This window comes from Peromyscus eremicus, chromosome 4, assembly GCF_949786415.1.
Source record: "Peromyscus eremicus chromosome 4, PerEre_H2_v1, whole genome shotgun sequence".
In the NCBI taxonomy this organism is placed as follows: Eukaryota; Metazoa; Chordata; class Mammalia; order Rodentia; family Cricetidae; genus Peromyscus; species Peromyscus eremicus.
The window spans coordinates 38,446,786-38,462,425 of record NC_081419.1 but is presented as its reverse complement, the minus strand read 5'-3'; the positions used below and the strand labels follow the sequence as shown (position 1 = coordinate 38,462,425).

At 39.2% G+C, this 15,640-nt stretch overlaps 1 protein-coding gene across 11 annotated transcripts in view; it reads left to right on the top strand.

Annotated features, from left to right (window-relative positions):
- Window positions 1-13,089, top strand: part of Baz2b (bromodomain adjacent to zinc finger domain 2B) — a 329,610-nt gene extending 316,521 nt beyond the window's left edge. For 6 of the 11 annotated variants that reach the window (XM_059260517.1, XM_059260519.1, XM_059260511.1 and 3 more), the window contains 6 exons: window positions 2,024-2,334; window positions 2,719-2,854; window positions 6,672-6,818; window positions 10,531-10,796; window positions 10,881-11,024; window positions 11,707-13,089. In XM_059260517.1, the coding sequence (XP_059116500.1) occupies window positions 2,024-2,334; window positions 2,719-2,854; window positions 6,672-6,818; window positions 10,531-10,796; window positions 10,881-11,024; window positions 11,707-11,860 (1,158 nt within the window). In that variant the 3' untranslated portion in view covers window positions 11,861-13,089. The remainder of the gene's footprint in view (window positions 1-2,023; window positions 2,335-2,718; window positions 2,855-6,671; window positions 6,819-10,530; window positions 10,797-10,880; window positions 11,025-11,706) is intronic. The other 5 variants (XM_059260516.1, XM_059260515.1, XM_059260514.1 and 2 more) reach the window with 1 other exon arrangement.
- Window positions 13,090-15,640: the final 2,551 nt, after the last annotated feature.

Genomic DNA, 15,640 nt, shown 5'->3' with positions numbered 1-15,640 from the left:
CCTTTGTTACATTATTATTAGCTTTATTTGAGTGTATTTTTTGACATGCAGAGCTACTTTTATCATAGTCTGTTACCCAAAACATTAAGTTTTCTTCCTAGTTTTAAATGTTACAGATTTATAGCAACCACCTAAATATTCATTCAGACATGTATTAACCGAACAAATCAAATGCAGAGCCTTTGGACACTGGCACTAAGGACCTTTTCTAAAGTAGCACCTTTTGGCCAGAGTGCCGCCATCTGGCTTTTGATTTCCTAATTCTAATCTAGTTCTTTTGTTGTTGTCTCGACAGTTACTTTGCAGAAATTGAAGTATCATATCTATAAGGTTTCTGTTATTTAACTGTTTTGTTTCCCTTTTAGAATGTGGGAAGGTTTCTGTGATATAAGTTGTCCCTGCGCCTGTATATGTAACCTAAGTATTTCCAGTTCCTCATGCTTGCCAGCAGCCCACAAACTCATAATCATCCTCCTGTTTCAGTTTTGTGTTCCACTGTGTGTGATTTCCTGTGCTTTCTTTCTAGATGGATATTCTGTTGAGATAAAGGAGGCCATTTGGTCTTTTTGTTTGTTTGTTTGTTTGCTTTGTTTTGTTTGAGACAGGGTTTCTCTGTGTAGCTTTGGAGCCTTTCCTGGATCTCATAGAGATCCGCCTGCCTCTGCCTCCTGAGTGCTGAGATTAAAGGCATGCGCCGCCACCAACTGGCACCATTTGTTCTTAATACAGAGAATAAAACAATAATTTCTAAAGAGATTTAATTTGCAAAGAATTCCTTCTGTTTTTTTTTTAAATATACTTTTGCTCAGGAGTTGTTTTGTTTTTAATCAGACAATAGACACTACAAAATTGGACAAAATGTACTTCTAATTCCCAGAAAGCTTGCCTTATAATAGGAAGGTAAAATATGGGCACATGGGTGCAGAATCTAGTAACTAACCATAAAGAAATACAGGTTAATGTGTGAATTTTAAAGAGTGAACTGGTTTCTGCTGGATATTTGGGAGAGATCGGTCCAAACTGTGTAGAGTTGAGACTGTTCTGTTTTAAGAAAATGAGTGAGATTTTGACTGACGGGACCCAGGTGAATAGTTCACTAAGAAGTGGGAGGATGGATAAAGGACCAGGGACTGAAAACTTGCTGGGTCAGAGAGGAGCAAGTCATGGAATCTGAGTGCAGAGTTGAGGTCTGAATGGCATATGAGAGTGATGTTAGATTTGAATGTCACAGATGGAGGACTTGTTAAAAGTTGACAATCTTTGGTTTGGGACAAAGGATCAGTGTGAATAAGCTTGGTTATAAAATTATTCATTTATTCAATCAATATGTATATATTGAGTGCCCATTATTTTACCTCCACCGTGCTGGAAATAAATGAGTGAAAGCCAGCATGGCCCCCACCCTCCTGATATTTAGCGGGAGAAGGATGTTAGTCAAATCCTCATGCCGTTGTAAGGGTACATCCATGGCAAGGCTGTAGAGCATTGCAGGATCCTGGGAAAGGCTGTGGGGGAGGGGGCGCTAACCCTGAAGGAGTTCAGGGAAGGACTTCTTCGGGGAACGCTTTTATGACATGAGGGCTGCGAGATGAGTGGTCTTTGTAGGTGAGGACAAGGAAGCATTTTATGGGCAAGGGTAATAGCAACGCCGAGTTTTGCAGCCAAATGGAAAGTAGTGGGTATGAGGACCTGCATGGCATGAGAAGAGAATCAAGAGAAAGCCTCACAGGCCCCCAAGACATTCTCTTTCTGTACGTGTATAGCTTTAATGAACATGTTAATCTAAACCTTTGCAATCGTTTGCTGAATATTACTGCTTATGTAACCAATGTTATTTTTCACAGACTTACCAACTGCTTTTCCTTTCTTTGTGCTTGTTTTAACCTAGAATTAGGAAATACAAGGTAAAACCTTTTAGTAAAGATCCTTGAGATCTGCTGGTGGTTGCTGCTGAGTTTAAGGTAATTCACCCATCTAACATTTTCAGAAGAAACCGTAATGACATTATTCTCTTGATGTATAGGGTTGGATGTGTCCAGAGCCTGCGTCAGAAAGGGAGGACTTGGTATATTTTGAACATAAGTCATTTACTAAGTTGTACAAGGAGCATGATGGAGAACTTACTGGTGAAGAAGAAAACAGTGCGCATGCACTGGCACGGAAGAGTGACAACCCCCTAGATATAGCTGTAACCAGGCTGGCTGATTTGGAGCGGAACATTGAGAGAAGGTATCTGAAGAGCCCCTTAAGTACCACCATTCAGATCAAACTGGATAATGTGGGCACAGTTACTGTCCCTGCTCCTGCACCATCCATTAGTGGTGATGGTGACGGGTAGGTTATTGAGATTAACTTGACAAATTATTGTGCTTCTTTGCTAATTGGAGCCTATTTTCTATTGCCTGTTATCTATGTATCTTCTTGTATGTCTGTGATCCATGTGGATCATGCTATTTGCATGATGCTTTGTAAAAACTTTTATTTTTGTGATGTGCATTGATAATCTTGCAAAGTGATCTTACATTTATCTGGTTGTGACTAAGCTTCAAGGCACGTAGCCACAGTCTGTGCACTACATCCAATTTAGTTGCTTAAACTTTATACTTATTGGCTGTTACATGTTTTTGTCATTGCTTGGCTTTCAGTGTGATGATTGTTTCACATTCAGTGACCCTAAGTGTGGCCATGACCTACTCATTTCTCTATATCTCAATGCAGAATTGAAGAGGATATTGCTCCAGGGCTCAGGGTCTGGAGAAGGGCGTTAGCAGAAGCTCGCAGTGCCGCACAGGTGGCCCTGTGCATCCAGCAGTTACAGAGATCAATAGCATGGGAAAAATCAATTATGAAAGTTGTAAGTGCTTTTATTTAAGAGATACTATGACTGATGTTCTCTGTCTTGTTTTTTCCCACCTCCAGATCTTTCTTAACTATGTATTACCATATTGTTACAATGATGTATATTGTACTTGGGAGTGTGTCTAATTCTTAAATACCATATAATCTATACTTTTTTCTTATCTTGAACTTTTTGTAGCAACCTACCAAATATGTTATCTTCTCTTCGCTCAAATTTTGTTTTTGTCTCCTTTGAATACTTGTTTATAATCATAACAAGTTGCCTCCTCTACTGTATAATGGTTGTTAATTGAAATATTTTAAAGGCTGTTCACTCCTGTAAGCACTCTACATACTAGCATTATCTGCTCCATTGTGCCTTAATTGTATTACTTTTCTATCACTAATCAGAATACTAAATACAAAACAGAGAACTCAGACTATCAGATAAGGTTGGCATAGAGAGTAGAACTTTCTGTGTTTCTCCTGATAAGGAAAATGGACTCTTAATCTTTGGAAATCCCCAGGTGGTTGTTGGATAGCATGCATTCATCGTGGCATCCAACAAATGCCACATACTTAAAATAACAGCAGTAGTTCACATACTTTCAAAAAGACGGTTGTTTTAAATCGTATACACAGTGCCCTGTTACCTATTTTTGTACCATACATGGAAGTACCTATTACATATAGACCTTTACAAATTACTTTAATATTTGTTTTTGAATTAAAGACCAGCTTTAAAATTGAAATATTTGAGATTTGTTTTCATGAATGGCTAAAGCTGAAAAGTCCTTTACTTGAAACAGAAAGAAGAGCTCCTGGTAATCCAGCATCCCTTTCTTTAGTTTCCCCTCGGTGCTTAAACTGCTCAAGGCCTTATATGCAGTTTATACAAATACATTTTGTGTCTTCTGCTTTTTCATTTCTTCCTGAAGATGTCTGGAATCTGAATCTGCAGCTTTTTACAGTATATTGAAATTTAATTTACTGTAAGCCTGAAAGTGCTGTGCAGTTTCTGAAACATAAAAATATTTAACAATATATTTTTCCTAAAATTATTAAAAAATATACTTCTCCTAAAAATATAATCTCCTTAGGCAAATATATTTGTTGAAGTCTAGACTACAGTGAGTAAAAACATTGGAGTTTTACATTAAAATGAAATTTATACTTAATTTTTCTTATCCTCCTCTCATGGTCAGTTTTGTTATAAACCAAAAACAAAGAAACCTCCAAACTGGCCGAGAAATGGTGGCGTACTCCTTAATCCCAGCGCTCGGGAGGCATAGGCAGGTGGATCTCTGTGAGTTCAAGGCCACCCTGGTCTATGCAAAGTAACCCTGTGTCCCCCCCCCAAAAAAAAACACCCACCAAACTCTACCAAAAATGTTTATACCTGCTTCTCTCTGTCTCTCTCTCTCTGTCTCTGTCTCTGTCTCTCTCTCTCTCTCTCTCTCTCTCTGTCTCTCTCTCTGTCTCTCTCTGTCTCTCTCTCTCTCTCTCTCTCTCTCTCTCTCTCTCTCTCTCTCTCTCTCTCTTCCGAGACAAGGTTTCTCTATATAACAGTCCTGGCTATCCTGGAACTCATACTGTAGACCAGGCTGGCCTCACACTCACAGAGGTCCCACTGCCTCTGCCCCTCGAGTGCTGGGATTAAAGGCGTGCGCCACCGCCGCCCGGCTACCTGCTTCTTTTTTATTGTTGTGTTTTTGAGGCAGGTTCTCTGTGTAGCCCAGGCTGTCCTCAGACTCACAGTTCTCCTGCCTGTGTCTCCAAGAACTAAAGTGAGAGCCAGGCACCACAACACCTGACCCCTTCTGCAACCTCCGTTCCTTTCCGTTTTGAAATGCATTGACCTTTCCCATGTTCCTAATGTGCTTGTATCATCAGTTACTATTACCACAACAGCCGTTTTAGAGATAGTCATGAACACCGTTTGTAGCTGGGCATAGAGCTCCACAGAGGAGTACTTGCCTAGCAAGCACAATGCTGTGGGTTCCTTTCTCAGCACTGCCCATGATGGTGATGATGATGATGCCATGGCTCGCTATTGATAGATTAACAAGTATTTTGTGACCTTTAATTAGATAGATGTCAGGACCCATAATAATCCTCAGAATAAATCCAAACAAAATGTTAAAGTGTTCATTACCTTTAAAAATACCATCTTAGCCAGATCGCAAGCTTACCAGGAGAGTAGAAATGGCCACTTTGCTTCCAGGTAATTCTCTGCATATTCCTTTGCTTTTGTAGCAAAGGAGTTAAAACAAAATATCAGTGTACACGATCTCACATAATAATTGTGAGATGTTACTATGTCTTTTTTTTCCAAAGTGCTAAGAATTTGATATTTGTCACTTTTTCTCTGGAAAGATAAGAAAATACTTATTTTTAAATTGGACATGAGATGTCAAGCAGACTTTGTAGTATTTCTAGTGTTTTCTCAGTAAACAGAAAATTATGTTCATGAATCTTATTTTTAATATTGTTAAAGAGATTTAAACATAACCTTGCACTTGCACATGTTGTTTCTGAATAAGTGTTTTTACAATAGAGTTTTTAAGATAGAGTGTGGATTCAGTGAAATAGCATCTTAAGTTACTCAGCAGTGTGGGGTTCAGAAAGCCCTTCTAATAGAAAGGCTTTTATTTGGGGGTTATTAAACTCTACTGCTTTTATGCTTACATAAATGATAATTATAATATTACATATATCTGATGTATTTAATAGACAGTTCTCATTATCTGTTCCCTTGCATAGTATGTATCTTGCATATTGATTACATTTTAAAACTGCTTTTGTATATATATTAAGTTATATAAGATTATTGTAGTGTTTCCTAGGCTAGCATATAACGTATTGAAGTTAAATAAAGCAATTTTGAATTGTTGAACCATTCTTTTCCTAAGATTATAAATTCCTAACTTTAATGTAAATGAATTCCCATTTAACTATTGCCACTCTTGACCTACTGATTGCAAGGTAATTTCTCTTGTGGCCTGAGTGTGTCCTGAATTGCGGTGATGTTAGTACACTCTGCTCTCGCAGCTGCCTTGGATGCTGAGGGCTCCGCCTCTCTCCCTTTCTGAAATTGTTATACACACTGTGTCTACCAGGGGATACTTGAAGTAATTCATGGTATTATACATTGTTCAATAAAGGAGAACTATTTTTAGTTATAGAAAATAAATCATGACCGTAAATTCTCTATTGTTTTCTTCCTTGGAGATAATTTTTAAGATGCATTTTCTATATTTGTGGCAGAAATTTGACTTGGGTTGGTTTTCAGAGTTCACTGTTTAGACACATTTTTTAAGTCAGTCATAAATTATAGATGGATTGTGTACAATTAGGAGTATCTTCTTAATGTATCTAATTACACTAAGACGTTTCTGAATTTCGATATTAAGAGCTATTCTAACTCTCATTTCTTTCTCAGAATATCATAAGGACAATAAGATAAGCAAAAGATGAAACGTTAAAAGCCCCATGTATTAGAGCTCTTCATTGCTTTGTGTGCTCTGATGTCATGTTGATGACTTCATACGTTGACGTGTACATGCTTCTGAAGTGTGTGAAGGCATTCAACCTCTAGCTTTGTTCTATGCAGTGTATTTGAAGTGTGCATTTACCCCAAAAGAATTGCTCGCCCGTCATGTGGTCCATATCTGTGTAATGAGAGATACATAGATGTGTGTGGCTATTATAAATTTGTTATCAAGCGGAATGTTCATTATTAATAGAACCTAGGAATTGTGGTTTGTTTAATATCCCAGCAGCTAGTCCTCACAGCAGAGGACTAATTGTAAGTGATTTTCATGTGTTTGTAGTACTGCCAAATCTGCCGGAAGGGAGATAACGAGGAACTGCTTCTGCTCTGTGACGGCTGTGACAAAGGCTGCCATACCTACTGCCACAGGCCCAAGATTACGACTATTCCAGATGGGGACTGGTTTTGTCCAGCGTGCATCGCTAAGGTAAGAACAGTGGGAAACCAAGCTTTTTAAATTACCAGGGTTCTGTGGCTTGTCACAGTTTATAAAATTCATCTTTTTTAAACAGTCTCTTAATTATTAATACATTCATAGAGTTGTGCGACTTCACCACTATTAAATTCCAGAACATTTTCATAATACCAAAAGCCTTTTTACAGATATACCATGTATCTGCCGTCCTCTCTTACCTAAAATACTTGGAAAGTTCATGTTCTAACATTGTTCGGTACTTTTTTTATAGTCAAATAATACTCAGTTATATAGACTTACTACATTTTGCTTATTCGGTCATCAGCTGGTAAACATCTGAGTTGTTTCTACCTTCCAGATATTGTGAATGATTCTCTTATCATTCATGGACCAGTTTTTATAAGAACTCTATTTGGTTCTCTTGGATATGTGACTTGAAAGAGAATGTCTAGTCAAATGATAATGAACACTTATATTTTTAGTCATTTTCCAGTCACATTTAAAGTAGAAACCTGTGATCCAAATTATGAGAGGAATAATAGGCCAGGCAGTGATGGCGCACGCCTTTAATCCCAGCACTCAGGAGGCAGAGGCAGGCGGATCTCTGTGAGTTCAAGGCCAGCCTGGTCTACAGAGTGAGTTCCAGGAGAGGCTCCAAAGCTATACAGTGAAACCTTGTCTCAGGAAGAGAGAGAGAGAGATGGGGAGAGGGAGGGAGGGATGGAGAAATAGAAATATAATAAATTAAGAAGAAATGACTTGGCTATGATGACAAACACACCTATAATCCCAGCACTATGGAGCCATCAACAGGAAGATGAGGAACTTGGGACCACTCTGAGCTTACATAAATAGACCTTGTCTCAGTAAAAGAAGGGCTAAGGATTTAGCTTTTGTGTCATTTTCAAGGCCCTAAGTTCAGTCCTTAGCACCACAATAAAATAGGAAAGAAGAAATTTAGTTGTAGGATTAAACGGTAAGGACTATGAAGTGTGTAGAAATCAGTGTTTATTGAAGACCTGACTCTTAGGTAGGTATTCCTTACATCTGACAGTCTTCTAACTTTATACTTGACCGAGTGCTTGCCAGTGCCTACCCCCGTTCATGAGCTCAGGTCGAAATTTTCATATCCCTAACATGATACATTCATGTTAGGTCCTTTGCCTCTCTTAGTATGTTATTTAGTTATCCCTTTGTTATGGTTATTCCAGCCTTCTGTTCTGTGCCTTTCTCTTTGTAACTATATGTGGCTGTGAACAATGTCCAGTTCTTTAACTTGCAAACATGAATTGGAATTAGTCATGCATGGTGATTTATTTCTAGTCAATCCCTTCCATCCTCCCTCTAGTTACTGGACTCTGAGTCCACTGAGAAAGGCTTCAGAGTCTGTGTATCTGCAGTATCCAGCAAGTGACGCAGCATTCACTGAAGGACACTCACCGGTCTGTAACATCAGAAAGTCTTTTTCCATTTCATTGTATGTTTTCTCGGTGCAATGTATTAATTGGTTAGAAAATGATCCTAAATCAGAAAAAAAAACTGTGCCAGGCAATCTACTAGTTTGAATAGAAACTAGAGATCTTCACCCATCATTCTTGAAATGTTACTGCATTTTTATTTGTATTTGTTCATTTATTCTTTGACTTAGGATCTAAGTCTGTAGTCCAAGCAGGCCTGGGACTTACTTAGTAGCCCAGGCTGGCCTCAGACTCAAGGTAGTCCTCCTGCATCAGCCTCCTAAGTACTAAAATCATAGGTTTGAGCCACTCTGCGCAGTTTGAAGTCACATAGCTGTCTACCTTAATTATCATTAAGGGAATTTGTTTGTTGTTCGGCCTTTCCTTTTTAAAGGAATAGCTGATTGTTTAAGTTCAGTGTATTAAGAACACTCAGAAGGAAACTAAGTGGGGAAAAGACTTAATTAAGCATTTAAATTATTTTAGTTCATGACAGAGAGTAGTGATTCTTCAGTAATCTGTGGGAAAGTGTATTTGCACTTTTTTTTTTTTTCATTTTAGTGAGTTGAATTAAAATAACTCCTTAACTTTTCTCACAACCTGTCAACAGTGTAGTGGGTAGAGAACCAAATAATTGTAACTCCTTGTGCACATTTTAATAATATCACTGGTTGAGGTAAATTTATCCTCAATGAAATTGCTTTAAAATACTCCAAAAAAAATGTTTGCAGTCAGCTAAGTTATTATCAGAGTGGTCATATCATTCTGCAGATTTCTGGGCAAGGGAGTAGTTTTGTGAAAGACATTAGAATGTGCCATTTGAAATATTAAGGCAAAAACATTACTACATTACTAGTAACATTACATGTACCTTTTATAACATATTACATGTAGCATAACCTTTAATCCTCAAAAGAGGCACTTCCCTTTTCTGAACGCAAGGCACAAGATCTCACTGTAGTCTGTGGTTGGATGTGTCAGTCTTGATGAGCACATAGCTGACTTTCATAGATACGTGGCTGCTTTTATTTTACAGAAGAGAAAACAAACCACTCTGAGATTTTAGCCCAACATGCCTTATTTAGTAAATAAGCAACACTTTCATTTAAGACCTTTGGTATTTTAGTTTACTTCATTTTTCTCAAAAAGAGACATTTTTCTCCCCATCTTTGTCTGTGCTTTGAGCCACAACTTGTGAAATTCTTCTCATCATTGGATCACTTCAAAAATCTAATTTTCCACCTGGTGCTTCTTGAGCTCATTTTCCTGTTTGTTCTAGCTTTCTAGTTCCTCTTCATCATTACTGTTAATAACCTCCATGGTTTCATTTACCGACATGTTTGTTCCTAGTTGTGCTGTGCTCTGAAAAAGAGCCCTGTGCCCTCCCTTGGTTAGCCCCTCTCCTGGTTAGCCCTCACCTGGTTAGCCCCTCATCTGGTTAGCCCTCCCTTGGTTAAGTCTTCACCTGGTTAGCCCGTGCCTTGGTTAGCTCTCACCAGGTTAGCCCCTCACCTGGTTAGCCCTCCTTTGGTTAGCCCTCACCTGGTTAGCTCCTCACCTGGTTAACCCCTCACTTAGTTAGCAGCCTAGGCTATAGGAATACTGGTGATCAGTTCTACACTGTGGAGCTCCATCTCCAGTTTTAAGAATTTTTATTTATTTATTTATTTATTTATTTATTTATTTATTTATTTATTTATTGAAACAGGATTTCTTTGTGAAACAGTCCTGGCTATCCTAGAACTCACTCTGTAGACCAGGCTGGCCTGAACTCACAGAGATCTGCCTACCTCTGCCTCCTGAGTGCTGGGATTAAAGGCATGAGCCACTGCCACCCAGTTTTAAGAATTTTTAAAATAGATTGTTTTCTCCATGCTTTTTTTTTTTTTTTTTTTTTTTTTCCGTTTTTCAAGACAGGGTTTCTCTGTGTAGTTTTGGTGCCTGTCCTGGATCTCGTTCTGTAGACCAGGCTGGCCTCAAACTCGAAGAGATCCACCTGCCTCTGCCTCCTGAGTGCTGGGATTAAAGGCACCCAGCCAGTTTTGAGAATTTTTAAAATAGATTGTTTTCCCCATGCTTTATTAGGTGTCACTCATATTATAGGAGAAGAAATTCCCAGATCTCTGTAAAAGAATAGCATTATCAATCTTCTAACGCAGAGTTAGTATTTCTTGTTGATCCTACCAAACATTTATGATATAACACAATGGAAAGTCTTTAAACAGTTGTTTTCTTATACCCTATCTACTTTTTTTTTTTAATTTAAGGCAAGTGGTCAGACTATAAAAATAAAAAAAATTCATGTCAAAGGAAAAAAGACAAATGAGTCCAAGAAAAGCAAGAGAGGGAATGTGGCTGGCGACACGGAGGACGAAGATTCCACTTCCACCAGCAGCTCGTTCAAAAGAGGAAGCAAAGAGCTCAAGAAAAGGAAGCTGGAGGAGAACCCTGCCGGCAGCTTCTCCAGAGGAGAAAGTGCCACTTCAGTCAAGAAGTCCAAAAGAGATGACTCCAAAGACCTGACTCTCTGCAGGTAGCTTATCTTTCCTTCAGTTTTTATACTTAATTTGGGAGATTCCAAGGTATAGGTACTGATTCCAAACATTATTTTCTTTAGTATGATCCTGACTGAGATGGAAACTCATGAGGATGCCTGGCCTTTTCTACTTCCTGTAAACTTGAAACTTGTACCTGGCTATAAGAAAGTCATTAAGAAGCCTATGGATTTTTCTACAATCAGAGAAAAACTAAATAATGGACAGTAAGTGAATAATTTCTATTCAGCAAATAGCGAGTATTGATATTGAAGGTTTAACATGGTGACATATCGTATAGTATTTATGGAGGCTGTAGATTTTTTATAGTGTGTAAGAAATGTTTCCACACTTGACTGGTGTAACACTTTTGAATGAGGGTCATAGGGTGGCCGGAGGGTTAGGAAAGTGGTGGGATTGGAAAGCCCCCAGCAGAACGGTAAGAAGTCACATAGTAAATGGGATGTGGGAAACACAGGGCAGGTGAAAAACATCTTCCTGTTTTTGTTGCTATTTTTGCGTCAAGATAAGGTCTTACTCTGTAGCCAAGGCTGCCCTCAAACTTGCAATCCTCCTGTCTTCACCAGCCAGGTACCGGGAATAGTTATGTGGTACCAGGAATACAGTTATGTGGTACCATGGAATACAGTTATGTGGTACCATGGAATACAGTTATGTGGTACCATGCCTATCGGGGAAAATACCTTAGTTTTGTGACCTCTTCTACTGAACATCTTTGACGCAGCGTGGCAGAGCACAGTGAATGTTTCCAGATGTTGTCTTCATGAGTGGAATTAGATGTGTTCAAGTGCAGTCACCCTGATCTCGCCAGCTTTCCTTCCCATCCTCTTTGTCTGTGTACAAGTCCAAACCCACGAAAGCAGCCTGTAATGATGTGTTTCCTTTCAGGTACAGCAGCTTTGAGACCTTTGCTCTAGATGTCAGGCTGGTGTTTGACAACTGTGAAACATTTAACGAAGATGACTCCGACATAGGCAGAGCTGGCCACAGTATGAGAAAGTACTTTGAAAAAAAGTGGACAGATACCTTCCAAGTGAGCTGAAGTTGTAATCTCCTTTTCCTCTTTTCCTTTTAAACAAGGACAAACAAGACCAGCAATGTGAACTGCATTTACACAGATGTGCAAGGCACATACATATTAACTTTTTTCCTTGAAATAAGTATATATATACATATATATATTAAAAAAAAAAAGAGAAGAATGATACCATTTTTAGAGGCTTCACTCCTACAGCCAAGACCGTTGGTCACTGGTTTGGGTGATTTATCAGCTAACTTAGGTAGAACAGGGAAGCGCACCCAAAGAATGTTCCGAGGAAAGGGTGTTCTAGTGCAATAGTTATTAAACTCATGAAATCGCACTGAATAGCCAACACCAGAGCTCTAACGTGGGAAATGGTTCTCCTTTCCCTCTCAATAAATATCTATTTTTCATTTTTTTACTTTGTAGTTTATTTTTTAGTGAATGTATTTAATTTTATGAATTATTTATGATTAAACCACATCCAGAATCTTCGTTTTCTGTGAAAAGGAAGAACTAGAAAATTGCTTTAAATCTTGAAAATACAACAAGGAATGTTTTAAAATATAAAACAAAGCCAAGTGAAACTGTTTACACTGATGTGCTCTGAAAGCACCAAAAATAAACTTTACTGTAGAGTTACAAGTACATTTATATATATATATATGTTGCGCATCACTTGTGTAGTTAAATTGTATTTCAAGCCAGTGGAAATTGATGTGTATATATTGTTCATTATTGTTTATATTGAGTCTTGTTTTAATATGTATTATGTGTATATATTGTTTGGAGACATTATTGTTTATGCCTTAGGAGGACTGTAGCATTTTATCTGAGTCTGAAGGTAATTACAGCTATACAGCTTGTACAGTAATTATCCTCTACCAACACTGTGGCGTCTCCCTAATCTTGGTAGTGCCTGCCTTTGAAACAGGGTGGAGGGGATAGTAGTTTTCCATTTTTCTATTTTGTTATATAATTTTAAGCCACCAGGGCCTAAATTAAAGTATAATCATTTGTATCCATGTGAAATAAAATCGTGACGATTTCCTACACACACAGTATTTTTTCATAGAGACACTTCCTTCCCATCTGCCTTGCCTCAGAAATAAATTTAAAAGACATTTGTAACCACTGTGTTTTATCTACTGTGTGTTGTGGCCTGTTGGAGGCAAATAGATGAGAGTTTTTTTGTACCTATGTAAAAGTACTTGAAGTTTTATTTAAAATAAAATGTTGTGGTAAAGGTAGTATTCTTTTTTAGGGGTGTTATTTTTCACTACTCTATGTGGCACAGATACAATAAAAGAGTTTACAAAGCAGGTAAACTCTTTTTTGTTGTTGTTGTTTTTCTTAATATACCTGAACATGCATTCTGTTAAAAGGCAGTTAATTTAAATTTTATTTTTTCAGTCTTAGCAGTGTGTGTGGTGACTGGGGAAGCCATAGGCTGAGTGCAAAGCCTGGGTTAAAATCACGTCTCTGAGCTCTGTGAGAATGTCAGTTTCTTTGGACCTCATTTTGTTTCTCATTTTCAATATGAAAGCATTAGGATACTATGATATGAGAGATACCTGTTTATAGATGCATAATCCACTTGTCATAAAGAAAGTTAATGGTATAAATTAAGCCATGAGATTCATAGTTACAAGTTTTGGTGGGCCAAAGCTGAACGTTGGAAAGCCACTGGTGAGCAGGACAGGTAGGACTGGGGAGAGGACTCAGTGGTCAGGTTGCTCAAGCCTAAGGATCTGTGTTCAGATCCCCAGCACCCACATGAAAGCCAGGCCCAGTGTAAGCATCTGTAAGCACCTGTAACCCTAACTGCCTGAAACACTAACTGCAAGGTGATGTCAGAAGGATCTCAGGGGCTTGCTGAGCAGCCAGCAAGTGGCAAGCTTCAGATCTGGTAAGAGACTCAAAAAGTAGGATAGAAGGCTTTGATAAAGAGACTTAACGTCAATCTCCTACACCATCCTCCAACAGGGTGAAATGAGCAGGCGCACCCACAAAGATACATGCATAACCCCCTACAACACACACACACACACACACACACACACACACACACACACACACAGAGTAAGTAATAAAAGGCTGAGTGTGGTGGTACACACCTTTAATGTCAGCCCTCAGGAGGTAGAAGCAAGGTGGATGGTTGTGAGTGAGGCCAGCCTGGTCTATGCAGTGAGGCCAGCCTGGTCTATGCAGTGAGGCACAGAGAGAGGCAGTGAGAGAGAAGGAAGGGAGGAAGGAAACAAGGTAGAAAAAGAGAAAAGACAAGCCTGGTGCACACACAGAGAGGACACAGGCAAGAGAGGAAAGAAACGAGCCAGGCCAGACCCCTGTTTGCAGACCTGGGAGCGGGTAATGGCAGCTGAATGACTTTGTTTGTGGTGGGCAGACTTTTTTGTTTTTTTGAGGGCGGATGTTGGTGGGGTTAGGTGGTTTTATTTCTTGGTTGGTTGGTTTGGTTTGTTTGTTTATTTGTTTTGTCCTTTGAGACAGGGTTTCTCTGTCCAACAGTCCTGCCTATCCTGGAAATTGATTTGTAGACCAGGCTAACCTTGATCTCACTGAGCTCTGCCTGCTTCTGCCTCCCAAGTGCTGGGATTAAAGGCATGCACCACCACCGCCCAGCTATAGACAGATGTTTTACTGCTGAGCTGTGTCCATACCCACTGCTTTTCATAGTGAAGAAAAAATTAAAATTTCCCAAGAAAATAATGCTTGTTTAAAATTACTGAGCCATAAGTACTTTCTAGAATCTCTAATTGGTTTGTAGAGCTCTCTGTGAACATCAGCTGGCATATAAATATGTCTGTTTCTATTTAGCAGATATTGCAACACTGGGAGTTTGATCAAAAATATCCATGTGGAAAGAAAGTGATGTTGTGCTGAGCAGGAGGGGCTGTCTGGGGAGTCTCCCTCCCAGGGGGCTTTGCTGCAGGTTAATCTGTATGAGATAACATTACCTCCAGTGTCTAGGACTCTCATAAATGAGAAAATACTTAAATCTGTATGAATAAAACATCTTTCTCCAAGCAACCATTTTCTTTCTTTTAAAAATACAACATTGGAACATGGAGGCACACACCTGTAACCCTGATACTCAGTGGCTAAGGCTGCATTTGGAGACTCAGAAACGAACAAGTAGATAAATAAGTCTCCCTGGAAAAAAGGAAAGTTTGACAAATACTTTGTGCCTTGGACTGGTGTCTTCATTGTTGGAATTGGGCAGAGGTAGCCACTGAAATGGGCAGTGGGTGGTACCCTAGAGGAGCTGCTGCCAGCGACACCTTTAGGTGTGTGCTTCTTTTGTAAGGGACTCAGAACACTCACACTGCTCCATCTCAGTAAAACCATCTTTATTGTTTTTCTCAGCTATAAAACAATGACCCTTGCCCCAGTACTGTCCTACACACAGCGCACTTCAGTAAGACACGTTAGGATTTAACTCTGACCCTTTCTCAGTACTAAATGCCCTGTACATTTTAAGCAAGTAGCTTGCCTTCATGTCCAGTTCCAGCTAGTCATCCAAATAAGTAGTCACTGAGTTGCTAACCGTGACGTGGGTGAGATGTGGTAGGTCCACCTCAAACTCAAGGAAATGACCGCACATGCAAACTGACCTTTTCCTCTTGATGCTCATATAAAATGTTCTGCAAACACCAAAGTTGCTCAAGATTATGAAGGATCAGTTTTGATTTTGATGTAAGCCCCCCCCCCCCACTCCAGGTCCTCTTGCCTCAACCTCCCCAGTGCTGGGTTCACAGCTGTGTTCCACCACACCTAACTTCA